The sequence below is a fragment of the Aptenodytes forsteri genome, unplaced genomic scaffold, assembly GCF_000699145.1.
Source record: "Aptenodytes forsteri isolate BGI_AS27 unplaced genomic scaffold, ASM69914v1 Scaffold137, whole genome shotgun sequence".
NCBI classification, from domain to species: Eukaryota; Metazoa; Chordata; class Aves; order Sphenisciformes; family Spheniscidae; genus Aptenodytes; species Aptenodytes forsteri.
Genome location: NW_008796221.1, coordinates 1,686,012 through 1,703,270, shown reverse-complemented (window position 1 = coordinate 1,703,270; position 17,259 = coordinate 1,686,012). Strand labels below are relative to the sequence as shown.

Sequence of the window (17,259 nt, the reverse complement as noted above, 5' to 3'; positions counted from 1 at the left end):
AAAAAAAAGTAAAATTTGTGGGTTGAGATAAAGACAGTTTAATAATTGAAATAAAATTAAGTAAAAGAAAAGGAAGAGAAAAAAATACAAAATAAGTGATGCACAATGCAATTGCTCACCACCCGCTGAACGATGCCCAGCCCGTCCCCGAGCCGTGATCTTTTCCCCCGGCCAACTCCCCCCAGTTTATGTACTGAGCATGACGTCACATGGTATGGAATGTCCCTTTGGCCAGTTTGGGTCAGCTGTCCTGGCTGTGCCCCCTCCCAGCTTCTCACTGGCAGGGCATGGGAAGCTGAAAAGGCCTTGACTAGTATAAGCACTACTTAGCAACAACTAAAACATCACATTGTTCTCATCCTAAATCCAAACCACAGCACTGTACCAGCTACTAGGAAGAAAATTAACTCTATCCCAGCCAAAACCAGGATGGTATGGAAGTAATAAACTAATGCATAAGATCTATTTCCTTTCAGCCAGACTACCAGTGACACAAATCAATTAGACCTGGTAAAGCACACTTGTTCATAAATACTGCACAAGGACTAGTGGAGCAGTATGACGCATAGTTGGAGATCACTTGCTTTTGCAGACTTGGGGCCTTCGTTGTTATTAGTCCCACACTGGAGCTTATAGTCATGTTCTAGGGTGGAGGAGAAATACTTATATAATTTGTAGATGTGTTTAGTTAAGGCAGATATTCTTTTTTTTTTGTTGTTGTTCATAAATTATACAAAATACCATTTTTTCAGTGTTGTTCATCTATATGCTTACTTTGCCTTTACTTGTTCTGACTGATCCCTGCCATTTAGGCTTTTGGAAGAATATAACCAGTGATACTGTTACTTACGATGTAGTGCTTGCTAGCTTGGGGATTTACTTGACATCAAATCATGGGTGGAATTGAAGCTTGTTGCAGATGTGTTAGGGCTGCAGGCAAATATCTAAGCTGCTGACTGCCCTGCTTGGAGGCTGAGCTAACTCCCTAGGGTGTGGAGAACTACTGGAGGCAACATGAGAAATTGCTGAACATAACAAACAACAGTGTGAGAAGCTGACAGAAGTTATAGATAGCACCCTATGGGATGCCTGGATTTCATAAGTAGCAAAGGGGGAACCGTGTGAGAAATATCCAAACAGTGCCATTGCATGGAGGGGAGCACTGGGGCCACTTTGGAAGGTGCAGCGTTACAAGACCAACAGTGCCTAGGTAATCATTTCAGAAATACCAAATTTGGGTATAGTTGTAGTGAAACTGGGACCACTAAGGGAAGAAGTAATTGGAGTGGCTTGTTAATTTGGGGCAGAGAAAAGGAGGTAGAAGGGTGGTGGAAAAAGAAGATCAAGTAATGGGAAAAAGGGTAAGGTATGCAACCAGGTGCTGTCCGGGGGTACCTGTTGGGCAGCTTGTTCTTGATCATCACAGCTGGAGTCTGACAATAACCTAAACCTGTTAAGACCATACAATACAAGTCAAACCTACTTCGGCTGCCAGGATGACTTAGGGGAGGAGGGCTTCCTTGGCTGGCAAGGGGACACCTGGCTGGGTCGATCAAGAATCCTGTTATTACTGGCTTAGTGCCTCTTCAAGGCCTGCTGTGGAGCCACTGCTCCATAACAAGATGGGTATCGAAATGTCTGATTTATGGTGCCTCTGGTCATTCACTACCAATACTATTAGGCTGGGTGGTAGTTCTTGCTTTTGACTGTCATTGAGAACTTGTAATATTAGAATTGTATCTGGTCTGCTTTTGTAGACTAGAAAATTGGAATTGCATGTAAATCAGATTAATGGATCCATCTTCTGCTTGCTTTGGGAAAATTGCTAAAGTTGTTATGGCCTAAAACTGTAGCATATGAATTTACAAATTTGCCTTTTAATTGCAACACTGTTCTTGATCTCAGACTTCTATTATGAAGCTGGCTGTTTCTGTTCTTTGGAGTGCTAAGATTTTGTTTTAGCTTGAACTTCTTGGATAAATGTCTATTTAAGGCCAAATATCAAGATCTTCTAAAGATGATCACTTAATACTACGATAACATAATAACTTATATGTTCTGGAATTTCTGTGTCCTTCATTCTGCTGCTCACCATCTCCCCTGTCCCCATCCTAAAAAACTAGTCCATCAAAGCTGTCACTATAAAGAACCAATCCCCGAGAGCCAAAAAGACCATTCCAAATAGTAATGTACTCAGACTTCTGTTCTGTTTTGAAGTAGCAGACTGTTTTTCATCTTTTCCTGATGTAAAAAAAAAAAAAAAATAAAAATCCCATTTCTTGGTTTTCAGTTCAGTAGTGTCCATCTGTTCTTCTTTGAAACTCTCCTTAATGAAGCCTGTTCCTGTCCAGCTGTGTTCTGTACCCCAGCCTTGCTGTGTGTCATGGCCGAGCTGTTGTGTCATAGGTATTCTTGGGTTTTCTTCAGAATCCATTAGTGCCTTTTTTCCATTGTTCACGACATCCCATAGCTCTTTGACTTTAGAACTGCTTTTTGTTTTCTGTCCTCAGTGTGTCAGCAGCCAGTCTCTCTGCTGTTGCACTTAATGCATCTCTGTGCCCAAGCCTCAGTTTTTATCGTGAATGGACAATCCTGGGTGCCATTTCCTACGTAGGATCAGTGAAATTCAGGAGTCACTTATTTAATATCAGAGAACTTCAGTTGCTTATTACATCTCTTTCCCATTGAACCCCTTGTGTTTGCAGTGACAGCGAGCTCATGATGAAGTATATTTGTTGTGCCAGCCTGTGATATATAGTTCAATTTAAACTTCACCTGCTCTCTTAATCAGTGTTTATAGTCTGTACAAGTTCTGCTTTCATTGCTTCTTTGAGACTTAGGTTCACACTGAACTCTAGCAGTATCATATTTTTCTAATGTTACTGATCTTTTGGTCATCCTATATTCTTCCAGTGCCTATTGACTCCTTAAGATGAAGAATAAGGGAGGAATTTATTGGGATAATTCCTTGGAGATATGTGTATAAGCATGCTTTTGTGCTTCCTCCACCCATGCATATTTAGTGTGCAGAAGTACTGTGAGCTTCTTAACGTTTTTTGAAAGCATATGCTGCTGCTGCTTATATTTTGCTTAGACTATAATATATTACAACTGCTTTTCCTGATTTTATATATTGTATACCCTTCATACGTATCTCAAAAAGCTGTGGAAGAATAATATATTTCTACAGTAAGTTGCCAAGTGAGACAAAAAAGTATTCTTGTTTTATTTTTACAATACAGAAAGAAGTAATAGAAATAATAGTTCTATTCAATAACTTTCTAGCTGATGGTTAAAAACACATGGATTTTATATTACAGAATGAGAAAACTACTATAACATTACATATGATGTCTACTTGCTTCATAAGATAAAATACTTTTCTAGAGTGGGACAAATCTTTTAAAAAGAGAATATAATAAAAGAATAATCATGTTTACAAATGCAAACAAATTTGGAGTTTTTTAAAAATTTATTGGGTAAACTGACTATAGTTCATGACAGCAAAATTGCCTAAGTTACAAAACTAATTTAGAATGAACTTGGGGTTAGAATTAACTTGATACTTAAGAGATAAGCGTTCTTTCAACAAAAACTTTTTTCTTGTGAGAAGTTGTTATAGCAGGACAACTGTGTTCAAAGTTAACTAAAAATAATGAAGACCATATGAAAAAAAGCCTGCAAAATTTGCTGTCTAGACTTCATTTTTAGAAGCCCTATCAGCAGTCTGGTGTTTGTAAGTTAAGAATAGAAAATAGCGCAAGCTGTAGGGAGGTAACATGACATCAAGAATAATTGCGTTAAAGCATATATTTTGTCTTTAATGGTTCTGGTATATTTAAATGTAGTTTGGTGATATACTGATCCTTTACAATAGCTTGTCTTTGTGAAACTGAATAGAATTTTATTCTTCTGATGGCAGTTCTTGTTACAGGCTTTAGATTATAGAAGGGTAATAGATGTTTGGACTTCATGGTTTTTTTTTTTTTCCTTTCTAATGCACATTCTTACATGTTAATTTTAAAACACCTGTGATGCAAAAAGTTGTAGTTAAATATATTGTTACAGTTTGGTATAAGTAAGAAAGCAAGAGAGCATCCACCTCTGGAATTATTCTGAGATAAAGAACAAAAAACAGGTTCCTTTGAAAATATTTTAAATATTTTTTTTTTAAGCTACAGTTCTGTTTTAAAGATAGTACCACTTTTTAGTTAATAATTTAAGGTTTTCTTAACTGTACAGTGAATTCTATTGGCCAGCAATGAAGACAGGTGTGGAATTTCCGTTGATGATTTGAGGAAAGATACAGCTGAAATCTATAGGGATGAGGGCCACAAAGGAGGAAAATAAGGAAAAAGGAAGTCTGGCAAGAGGGGTGAAATGGATAAATGGGACTCAGGAGTGATCTGTAAGTAGGAAGTAGAGGTTAGGAAATTAGTGTTAGAAGGGATGAAGGTTTTCTTTTGGTTTTGTAGTCATACTACTATCAAGGAACCTTGGTATAAGAGTGAACTTTGTCATTGTTACTACTATTTTGTATGTACCTCAGTAGGTGTTCCTTCTTGACGTACCTCTGTGCTTAAAGGAGGGGAAGTAAAAAGAGTTCAGTGCCTTGTTGTATCTAGATCTTCTCTGAACCTAAAATGGCCCTCAGTCTGCCACTTTGGATCTCCCTGACCGAAGCTCCCTTGTGTTTTTTGTTTTGGAGTTGGGACTGGTAAAATGAGCTTAAATTTGTTTCTGCCTGATAGTGTATGTTTTTTATTTCCAGATTAAAAAGCAAGCAATAATTTGCCTATGCCAATTAATAAAGAGGGAGGGGAAGAACTGGAATTACAATTTTTGTGCAAAGAATGCTTGTTGTAAATGATCGGCATGTTGTATAGGGATGGAATGTAAATATGAAAGAAAAAAAAAGATAATCAGTTACAGTGAGTGTAGTTATGTTATTAACTGTAGTGTATTTAATCTTACTGTTGTCATAGACATGATGGATAGGCTACAAGTACAAGGAAATACAAGGCTGTTTGCTGGATATCAAATAAGTCCGTTAATATTTGGTGTTCTTATACTTTTTTCCTTTATTATTTGGTATTCTAGTCTTTGGATTGCCCAAGGTATGCGACTGAATTTATCTTTGATCATGCTCAGTATAATCTTCCTAAATGGTTAGGTATTCTGCTGTTTTGGTACACTTACACAGTAATACATGCCTAAATATAATCTGTACTTGTTACTGTAAATCGGCAGATGAAGAACTCTCTAAGACTCAATTTGGAGTTTTAGAAAGCAGGCATTCTTTATTGCAGCGCCGGGTGCAAGGTGGAATTTCCACAAATCAAGCACACCTAAGGCTAGATCACCATTACATTTATACACAAAAATTACGAGGTAATACACTCCCAATTACAATGATTGGTTAGTGATTTACATAAACTTATAATATCTGCTGTGTCATTCTCTTCTGTTACTACGCTTGCGCAGGGGAAGGGTCTTCACCTGGGCAAGGGTCTTCTTGACCTGTGGGTGTGTTTTTTAGTATTATAATGAGGACAGTTCACTTCAGGTTACCTTAAGATAAATTTCACTGTCAAGTTAACTCGATATTCATTCATCTACCATGTCAAGTTGTCAAATAAGTCATCCCATATACAATGAGGCCTAAGTGGCCTGGTCGCGCTCTGAAGACTTAAAGGTAAGGTTAACATGGTTCAGTGACTAACACAACAACCCCTTACATAACGCTAACATGAAGATTAATAACACAGCAGCAACCCCTACACGATGTTAACATAAAGATTAATCAAAATGTTCTTATATTTACTCATTCACTAACAAACACAAAATATAAATTCAATAAAAAAATAATAACATTTACAACATACTGATAGAAAATAACCTTGACTTATTTATATACTCTTGCTTTAACAAGGTGTGTCAGCTTGACGTCGTAGTATTTCTTCTTCTATAGGAAAGATATAAATCAGTTCATTTAAAAACAAAACTACAGAACAAACCATGTCTTTAAGTCAACAACATACTTTTTCAATTTTTCCCCTGTATCAGTGTACATTGACTTCTTCAGGGGTTTGAAATGTTGTAGAAAAGAAAAGCTTCCATTAATGAAACTTATTTTTGACAAATACAATAGTATTTTAAAGCTTATAGATTAACGACAGTTTCATTGGTGTTATGAGAAAGTCGTCCTCTTTCTTTAAACTGGATTCAAGACTTGTAATAGACACGTTCACTTCAATGTGATGGGCTTTTAACGTCTTGTTTCTTAATATCTGTTCTTTTTCTCTGCTCTTCTGAGTTTCTGCTGTGTTTTGATCCTAATGCAGCACCTAGTCACTGTTTTGCTTGGATTTTGGTGATGTAGTCTCATTGTTCTAAGTGAGATTTCTATGCAGCTGCTGTTGTCTTGGCTGAGCCTGCTGCTCAAAGTGAGAGGGAAAACATAACTTGTTGAATGTGTGTATCCAGTACTGTGAAGTTTTTCTTACTTGAACAATTGTTGGTAAGCCCGTGTCTGTTTGGAATAGTCACGATTGGTTTGAAGTGACCACCCTGAAACCATTCATCTACCTATGACCATAACAATCTTTCATTTCTGCCTCCTGTCAATTTTTCTCTCTCTGTATTTTCTGTAAGAAAAAGATGGAAGTATGAATTCATCCAGCTGGAGTTTTTTTTGCCATGATTTATTTAACTTCATATTAATGCTGTCATCTCATTTTAAGACAAAATGGATTTTGTGAGTAACATTTTTGCTAGCATGTGTCTAAAGTAAAAATAGGGCATCTTAATGATCAGGTAACTCCATACTGCAAACTCCAGGTTACTAGAGCTTTTTGTTTGCTTTAGTTGATGCTTCTTTGAGAAATTTTAATTGTTAATTAAGATTTTTTTTTTTTTGCATTAACTATTTAGCATCAGTACACTTTTTAAATCAGATTCCTTTTTCTTGGAATATATATATATTTTTAAAATATTGTCATCGTTTCAGTGGACTATGTTTTCATTCCTGGTTAAAAATAGCTTTAAATGTGTCTAGAAAAAATTTGCGATACCACACTTAACATGATAATTTGTGTTTCTTGATATTATAGATGCACATTTCTTTCAGAGTAGTAGAAGGAGGGTGGGGGTGGGAGGATGAAGACAGATGTTGCTAACAGGAGTCCTTGTCTTAATAAAAAATAAAGAGAATATGCATCTATAAATGGCCAAAGTCAGTTGTGGTATCCACTCAGAAAGTTCTTATTCTAATTACTTCCTTCTGTGCTTCATTTTCTTGGGGTGGATAGGTAGACAGAATGTTTTAAAAGTCTTTGTTGAAGCACAGAATTTGGAAAATACATGCATATGATAGAGACCAAATTTGCTGGAGTATACATAGTTAATTCAAATATATATGCAATTAACTGGCATAAGTATATACAAAGTAAAATGTAGAATTTTGTTGTTCTGTATTCTTTAGCAGGTTGATAATTTAAACTTGTGTAGTTTTAACCCATATTTTCTGCTCAGAGTAAGAAGAGAAGGAGCTACAAGTAGATGTCTCATGAAAATATTGTTTCTTAGGGACACTGTTAAGCATCTTTTGTCTTTACATTTTCCATGATTTTTCTATAATTTTTTTCACATGATAAACAGTTATCACAAAAAATGTGTGAAGTCCCACAGATTGGTTTAGCTGGGTATGGTCTCTGACAAGCAGCTTTCAAGAGAAAGGAGTACAACGTGAAAAGTGAGAATATGGCATGGGATTAAATTCCAGCATTCAGACATAAAGTATCATTCTGTTTCTGTAACTGCAAATTCATTTTTAATTAGGATCCGTGTAAGCATATTATATTTATTATACTCATATTATACATATAAGTCTGAGTATCTCTTGCATGTTAATATGAGGCATGTATACTAAAAAGTAATGCTGAGAAATACTCCAGAAAGTTACCTTATCACACTCAGTACCTATTATCATAGGTATCCCTATGGATAGTAATTATCCAGTATTTTATTAATTGATTAGAATTGCCATATAATTCTGATTTAATTGGACTTTATAAGAAGACATGATCATTGTTGTAAACAATTTTGTGCTAATTTGAATATATCTGTGTATATTAATTGATAATAGTTTCCTTAGTTCTCATGAAATGTTTCTCTCTTAACAGAAGAATTACGGAAATTGAGTTGGTCTGGCATTCCCAAACGGGTTCGTCCAATTGCATGGAAGCTTCTTTCAGTAAGTTGTATTTTTTTTTTCTTCCTTTGCATTTAGTAGTAATAGTTTTTTCAAGCATTGCAAATAATTTTGGTTGAGTTGTAATCCATCAGTGATACTTGAAAACATTGTGTCTTGTTGCTGAATTGTAATGAAAGGTCTGTCTTTTGCTCAGTTTCAAGATTAATTTGTCAAACTGAAAGGAGGGGAATGAGAAATGGTAGTAAATCATGTCAGCTGTATATCTTTATTTTTCAGCCTGGCTTTCTATGAAAGAAAGGCTTATGTGATAACAGTGGCCTCTTTCAACGAATTTTGATGGAATGGTGGAGAGTTCAAAGACAAGTACATTCTTACAGTTTTCTTGAAAATAGGCACACAGTAGAGGAAATGAAGCCTATCGGTATCCTACAAAAGGCTTCATTTTGACTTCACATTGAAGTAACTACAAGAAAGGATTAACACTGTACTGAGGAAAAGCTGTGATAGGATCTTATGGGTTTTTTGGCTGATTTTTCTGTAGTGCTTTGAGACGAACAAATCTGAACCGCTGTGGTCAGTTATCTTGTGGCATTGGCTCTCCTGATGTCAGACCTGTAAGTCAGCTCAGGGAGACAAGCTAATTAAAAAGCTAATCACTTTTTTGTAGTGTGAGTTTTTTGGCTGGCTGAGCTCTCTGAACTTTGCCCGGTGGTCAGAGGATTTTGCAACGGCAGTAGCTTGGGAGTAGGTTGACTGAAATACCATGGAACAGCACACAGTATTTCAGTTGGGCATCAGAGACAAGCTTGCGGGAATCTGGGATTCGCTGGATTTGGTGTTACAGAACTGGATTTTTTTTTTAATCTCGGTGTTTGCACTATATTTAAAAAGGTTCTTCTGCAAAAATACGATGTATTCCTCATAGGAGTATTTTTCATGTCAATCTTTTCAGCTATGATACTTGCGATGGCAAACGGTTGTGCATTTTTAGCTGTTGTCTGTCTGTGGTTGGGAGAAGAACTTGTGAAGATGTTTGTATTAAAAGGAAGCAAAAGAAGCTGTGTACTCTCCAGAGGCTGTGAAAGACACTTTGTCAGCAAATCTTCATGCATTTAAGAACTGTTTAAAATTCTGAGTTATACACACAACAGTTTAACACTTGAATTTTTCAGAGAGTAGATTTAAATAACTTTGCTTTTTATAGAATAGTTCAGCAGGGAATGCGAAGTATTTACTTCAGATTGAGACTGATTTCTAGTGACTGAAAAAGTCTCTCGCTGATGAGTTCTACTAAATTTGCAGCTTAGTTCCTTCTAATGCTAGATGCAGATGCGGCTTCTTAATGGTGGATATTCAAATATCCTGCTGTAATTGTAATTAAACATGCAGTGTACAATTTATTTTAGTTCTGTTTCCAAAGTTGTCTGAGATTTTGGTAATGAAAAGAGCATTTCTTTTTTTTTTCCCCTTGAAGTTTAGGATGCCCGTTCTAAAACACACAAAGTAAAAAAAATTATGGCTAACTCAGAATTGACTTTGAAACACAGTAAGCTAAAGCATAAGGATAAGGTAAGTTCTGAATCAGAGGACTGACACTGAGTTTGAGAGAATTGGAATGATGCAAAAGTTAACTGCAGTCACTTTCTTACTTTAAAGTAAGAGCATGGGCTTTCTGTGAGCTTCAACTACATCCCATAAGTTGATTTTAGTTTAGTATTCCTGAGGTTCCCAGTCTAGATAAATTCCTAAGTGTGGAGTTCCCTTAGGAATTACTTAAGTAAATTCTTACCATGATTTCTTATCTACTAAGAGGTCCTCAATTAATACATTTTGGAAACCCAAAGATGAGTCATTTAGTAATCATTACTTTTCTGTACTGTAAGGCAGCAGCTTGTTTCATCTTCTTTTCGAAGTGGGGAAGAAAAAGTGCTTTGAGTATTTGTGGTCATAAACTCCATGATGCTTTTTTCTAATGGTAATTAATTTTTAAGTCACATTAGTTGTTTAAACATGTTACCTATTGCTAATGTACGTCCCAGGTAAGAGGGGGTAATGTGATAATCTTTTGTGCTATAAAGTGCACTGGGAGCTATTGGGGAAATAAGTGTACAAAAGCAAAACTGTTTTGGTTAAAGATCAGTTGCAAAACCAAAAAAGACCAGAAAACCAAAGAAACCAAAGCATAGTTTAGAGCTAAATTAAGGCTGGATGTGTTTGTTTTGGAATTATTCAGAAGTCTTACTTAAAAAGCCCAAACTATGACTTATTTGGGGAACTGAGTACAATTGGTAGTATCTGAGGCAGAAGGTGATTGTCTTCTTTGTAAAATCAGCATTGAAGTTGGAATTTTTAAAATATGATTTAAAGAATTGAACAGTTGAGATATTTATTACATAGTCAGAAGGTTAATAATGTTAACATGTGTTTGATGAATACAGTTTTCCAAAGGGAAAGCATATGAAAATCAATATAATGCTCAGGGGCTGTTGATGTTATGCAAGTCTACTGGTAACAGTATATAAAAGAAATACATGATTTATTTTTAAAATACAGTAAACTGTTGAGTATACTGTACCTAAACAGCAAGCAGAACTATTCAGGCTCACTTCTCTTTTGAATAACAAAACTAAAGATATGGTTGCAAAAGTCTTTGGAGGAAATTAATGAATAACCAGATTAAACTCTCCACCAATTTATTCCCTGATGATATGTTCAAGCCTTTCCAACTTTTAAAAATAAAACCTAATTTGTAAAGACCAAATTAGGAGGAAGAGGAAACAAGACATGTCCAGTTGAAAGATTACTTCAGTCTTTGAAACTGAATAATGGCAAAAAGACTTGCTGAGAAAATATTGGTATCCCTTGAACAATCACATTTGATCTTACAAATGAATTATTTTCTAATGGAACTAAGATATCCTACAGGAAAAAAAAAACAACTGTTGAGAATAAACAGGAGGCAGAATTCAATATTTAACAATACAAAACACTGGGACAGGATATTAAATGTCAGACTGAGTCCTGAGGCAAAAGTTAAGCTGGTGCAATTTAAAGTACCTGGAACCAGACGCAGGTCAGTACATATTAAAAGATACGGTTTTGCCAAAGCAAGTACCTCTTAAGGTATCTGGAATGTAAGATGGTTTGTACTTACTCTGTTGTCATCTTAAACTAAGAAATTAAAATACACAGGAAAACCTTTTAAATGGTTTTAATATAGATATAGTTACAAAAACCTATTGATGTTTTAGTATGGTGTGTGTATTTTATTGTTCCCTAAATGTTGAGCAAAACAGAAGTTGTAGAAATGGGATATGATGTTGGGTTGTTGCAGGAGAGCAATGGAACCTATATACTTATTCTTAGAGTGTTTAATTTTATTGTATAATTAGAAATTTTAGCATATTAGGTTTACCCCTTTCATTTTTGCTTGTAGTGTTTAGGACTGAGTAAGAAAGTTGTTTTTGTAGTTAAATGCACAGCTTTTTATTAGTTACTTGCGGTGGCTATGGCTCATTGTATAAGTGCAAATATATGCTGTACTTCTATTTGGTGATAGCTGTTATTGTGGAAGGAGAGTTTTTGTAATATTGGCAAGAAATATTTTAATTTGACTTGACCAGTGAGTAACATGATTATTAGATTTTTCTTATATTGTCTTGGATGTCCAGATCTTTTTCAAAGCCATTTAAATTTAGAGTGAATCTTATACAAAGTATTTTTTCAGGACTGCCATGTATGTAAAATGTGAACTAGCTTTTTTTTTTACAGTGTTACTGGATATTGGTGTTGATCGTTTGAAATCAAGCTGCTTACAAGAAAGCATTAACTATTTCTGAATGTTCAGGAAACTTTTTGGTAGCCAGTTACATGAATAATGGTGTTTCTAATAATTATACTTTATACATAAAACTGAACACTTAATAACATTAATGATATTTCCTTTTGTAAAATGCTGAAATAGTAACCTGAGCTTGTTTTTTAAATGGAAAGTAGGCTAAGATGACAGAAATGAGGATCAAACTGGACAAAAAAAGAAAATGAGAATGGATTTTTTTAAGATTGGAATTTTCAGATATATATGAATGAGCTCAATGAAGAACCGTTCAGATATATTTTGTACTTAATGCAACAATGTATAGTCCTGCATATCTGACACATGATTTCCTTATTATGGAAAATAAGATAATATTTATAACTTGCTTTTGGGAAACAACTAAGGAAATGTATAGCTAGTGTTCTTACGTCTAAGAGCCCAGTCACTGGTGCTGTTGAGTCGTCTTCTGTGATGAAATTTTTAATAACCTGTTGAGATGAAATGAAAGCTTGAAATTATTTTTTTTCCTCATCTGAAACAGTGAAATAAAGTAGCTAGAATGTTTTCAAAGCCTTTGAATTAATACTCCATTGTATTACAAGTTTAACCATAACTTAAACATATTTGCTAATGTATATAATTCCTACTTGAAAGCAACTGAGATAATATGCATTTTGTTTAAAAATTTAATAAAAATGCTCCAATAATGGCCGCATAGGAATGCAGAAATTAATGAACTCATAAAGCATTACATTTATCTGAACTTATTTATTTGAGCTTTTCTCTTCAGAAGGCAAACATCATCTTAGAATTCTTGATGAGAAATTGCTTTTTAAAGGTGGATTTTTAAAGGTGGAATACTTGAAACTTTTTCTTTAAAAAAAAAAAAGCCGATTTTAGTAAGGTGTTGGTATCTGAACTTTTGTATCAGTTGGAATGATTAGAAAACTGATTTACTAAAGGGTTATTCAGATCCATGTAGGACTGCATGGCACTACATCAGTTTATTAACTTTCCTGTCACATGCAATCAAATGCTAGCAGTGCTTTTTGTAAGGCAAAGAGTAATATCCTTTTCATTTCACTGTTTTTTTCAGGGCTATCTTCCTGCAAATGTGGACCGAAGAGACAGCACTTTAAAAAGAAAACGCAAAGAGTATTTTGCATTTGTTGAACAATACTATGATTCCAGAAATGATGAAAATCACCAAGATACCTATAGACAGGTAGAATACCTATTGAAGTGACTTTTACCTACAGGACATCTGCTAAAGAACTTAGAGATTATTTTTGAAGTTTGCTACTGTTTTTCTCTAATCTTACTTGATAGACAGCTCTCTAATCAATTGTTTTCCTACTTTTCAGAAGCAAAAATACGAAATATTTTGGTCTGAAATTCGAAATAGTGGATTTCTTTTAATGTCAGCTTTAGTCATGCCATGTGGCGCTGCCATGGTTTTCCATTTAAGAACAGTAGGGTTTTCAGATCTTTCATCTCCTGCTCAGAGCATCCTTCAAATGAGCGAGGATGGTACAGAGAAAATATAGCAGTGACTGTTTCTTACCAGCTCCATACTTCTGCTTAAGAAGTTGAAACTGTGTATGATATGCAATAAACATAGGCATGTCAAACTTTCTTGCCCACCCAGATAAGCAGATAACTTTTCTTCAAGTTTTGTATTAAAACGAATAGTATGTATCACTAAGTATAGACTAAGCAATTCTATTTTAGCCTTCCTTAGGACAGAAGAAGCTGAGATCTTTCTTTCAGCTTCAAGCCTGATGTTTAGTAGCAAGAAGTATACATGATAGTGTCAATTGAACATGGCTTTACAGAAGTAGTAGTATGTATTTACTCATAATTACCCTGAGGTAATGAGTATTCCCAATATGACTATAATTTGCAAACAGTCAAAATGTGATATAAGGATCCTAAAATGTGAAAACAAAGTATATGGGTTTTTTATTTTGCCTCATTGAAAGTTTAACAATGACTTAAAGATTTGGCAGTATGTTTTGAAATACAGTAAATCCATGTTATTTCAAAAATAGTGATACCATGGGATTATAACTAATACTGTAAAACCATAGGATTGTTTTAACTATTGTGTTGTTTAAAAAGTGTGCTGTTGGTTCCTTTTACAGTATTTTTCTTTCTGTCTAATTAGATCCATATAGATATCCCACGAATGAGTCCTGAAGTTTTAAGACTTCAGCCCAAAGTAACAGAGGTAAGAATGATTTTTTTAATTTTTTTTTTTTTAAATAATTTTATTAATGAATCTGATATCACAGCATTGGTTATTAGTAAGATGCCTTTCCTTTTACTACTCATATTTACACTGTTATTCTTAGCCTATACTTATATATCCTCATTTTTTGGACTTTCTAAAGCTAGTTCTGAAGTCAAAATAGCAGGTGTTGTCAAATTAATTTATCTCCTGCATCGAATCTGTCAGGTTTTTCTTCGGTCTTGTGCCTTTGAGTTTTTCTTCCTTTCTTGCTTTTTATATATTTTGTTAATAATGTGTTTTTGAAGTAATCCAGAGCATAGTTCCCATGGTTCTGTGTATTTGTCAAAATCGTTCAAGGTCTGGAAGTTCTTATTATAGTCTTCCACTTGGGAAATTATCTTTTTGTGAATTTGTACCATGACTGCTTTGTGTTCCTCATTTGATTTTGCTTCTTTGTAAGTTTTATATGTTGAGCACACTATTTAAATTCTTTTACTACCATAGTAGATATACATCAATTAATGATAAATTTGTTAATCAAATTGGTCTATACTGTTGAGTAATTGAATCCCCCGGGAACTTTTCTTTGTAAAGTATATAGGTCATAAATAGTATAGATGGTGTGAATCATCCTCTTTCCGTTATTTCTTTTAATCCTTCAAATTCTTCTCCTTTCTAATGGTTCTAGTTAGACCTTCAAATGTACCTCCATGTAGGTTCTGTTAGTATCATTATAGAGCCACACAGAACATCTTCTGATAGTTCATTAGATGATATAAGAAGTTAAATGCAGAACTAGCTTTCATTTGTTTAATGTAAATGCTCCTCCACACGTGTTGGAGAAATCGGTTTAAAGAAATAGCCTATTACAGTTTTTTGAAAGAAAATGGTATAAGAATACTGCTTTCTGTCTGCTTTCTGCACAGTGGTGTTTTACTTGGGGTCTTCTAGGGATGAATCAAAGAGTAAAGTAAGAAAAATACAGGGACAGGAAGGGAAACAGTACCAGCAAGAAATAAACTATTAAAGAAATGAATAAGGTCAGTGTTGTAGCTAGAAATGAGTCAGTAAATGAAATTGGGGGTCAATATTATGTCATGAAAAAATGGCTACAGAAAGAAGAATGCTCAAATACTTCTAAGAGGAAAGAAATACTTGAACTGTATCAGCAATAGTCTCTCAAATTATTCTAAAGATGTATTTGGATTCAACATAAAGTGGTGGCTTTTTTAGGGTGGGTTTTTTTTACTTCCTTGCATTGCATGACTAAACTGTCCTTAAGGTTTCAATGAAGATCATCTGTGTCTTAAATGAATGACTGTGGTTCAGATGTACAATGATTGTATTTTTGTAGGTCTTAGTTTGGGTGAACATAGCCCAAAATTATGTTGTTTTTTTTCCCCCGTGTGTTTTAGTGAAGGAGAAATTAGAAGCAGTTTAACTTGTCTGGTGTAAGAATCAATGCATATCCTTGTTTTTAAAGGAAGACTACAAAGTACAAAACACTTATTCAGGAATGACTGCTAGACAGTGTATTTGTTTCTAAATTAGCTGAATAATTGTTAAAACAACTTTAAAATAGAAATTCCAGGTAAACATATTCTGTAGAATATATTGAATGTCCATTCTTTAACCAAATTACTTGGATGAGAAGTCAAGTAGCTTAAAAAAAATAATATTAAGAAAGAGAGTCTTTACTTCAGAATATTCTTCAAAGTGTTATTTAGTTAAATGATGAGATTGTGAGATAGAAATAGAAATCTGTAGTATCTTGGACTAGTTTTGTCTCTTGTTTATTTGATTATGCATGAGGCAAGATATATTTATGACTGCTCTTAAGAGATGGTTAATACATTTCTTTAGACTAGATGCAAACTTGATAATAGTTTGTAGGAACACAGCTTTGTATTTACCATGGATATCTGCTTTTTCCATAATACAGTTAGAAATGTTAGAGTAAACTTGTATTGAGAATTAAAGAATTTTAGTTAAATATTTAGTGTGTTGGGGAACGCATCCTATAATAAGACATTGAAAAGAATTAGAGTTACAATATAGTTACAAGCCCTTTTTGGTTGAATCATTAACTTAGAGATAAAGAGCTTATTTGGGAATTTGGAGAGTATATTAATGTGAAAAACATATTAGTGCAGTATTTTTTACAGGCAGTGACAGTTGAAAGGAGATTTTTTTTTTTATAGCTGAATTATAATTAATCTGAAAATAGGCTGTTTTAATGAAAATGCTGACAGTCAACTTCAGAACTAGTAGACACTCCCAGAATAAGACACTTGTCTTATTATTGCTTGGGAGTAATTAAAATAAAAAGAAAATACTGTGTCTAGGTAACTTCTTGCTAAGTAAGATCTGATATGTTGCTAGAACTTCAGTAGCAAATAGTACAGTTTGAGTCTGGAATGCAGTTTCAGTTAATTTTGTAGGCTCATTAAACGTGAAATTATTTAGGTCTTTTTCCCTTTTAATTGTCTTTTGTCAGATAACAACATTGCTCAGGTAGCGTATTCATTTGATGTGATTTACTGAAATCTCATTTGCAATTTTTTTTTCATAGAAATCAGCATTGTTTTCATTTCTAGTTATTTGTTAAACTTGTCCAAAGGTATGTTTTTCTAATGCTTCATTGGATATGTGCATCTTAAACACTGCCTTAAAATAAATGTATTTTAAATCCACACTTTTTAGAAACTGTGATTGCTCTTGCAAGTAAAATAGAATTACTCCTTAAATTAACTTAGTCTGTTGCATACAGCCCAATATCCCTGCTTGCTGGTCATACTTACATTTCTTTAGTTTGAACATTTAGTAAATTGAGCCATGTAACAAGCGTAATTGAGCCACATAAAATAGATGGACATACTACTCATCAATGTGATCAAAGCATTGTACTGCTAGATTGCTGCTGCTTTCTTGTTTATAAAAAAAAGACAAAAAACACCGCCCCACCCCCCCACCCCCCACCCTCCTCCACACTAC

At 34.3% G+C, this 17,259-nt stretch overlaps 1 protein-coding gene across 1 annotated transcript in view; it reads left to right on the top strand.

Annotated features, from left to right (window-relative positions):
• The window catches only part of TBC1D22A (TBC1 domain family member 22A), a 191,380-nt gene that overhangs the window by 25,091 nt on the left and 149,030 nt on the right, over positions 1-17,259 (top strand). The window contains exons 5-7 of the mRNA XM_009289079.1: positions 8,184-8,254; positions 13,129-13,257; positions 14,200-14,262. Of these exons, the coding sequence (XP_009287354.1) occupies positions 8,184-8,254; positions 13,129-13,257; positions 14,200-14,262 (263 nt within the window). The remainder of the gene's footprint in view (positions 1-8,183; positions 8,255-13,128; positions 13,258-14,199; positions 14,263-17,259) is intronic.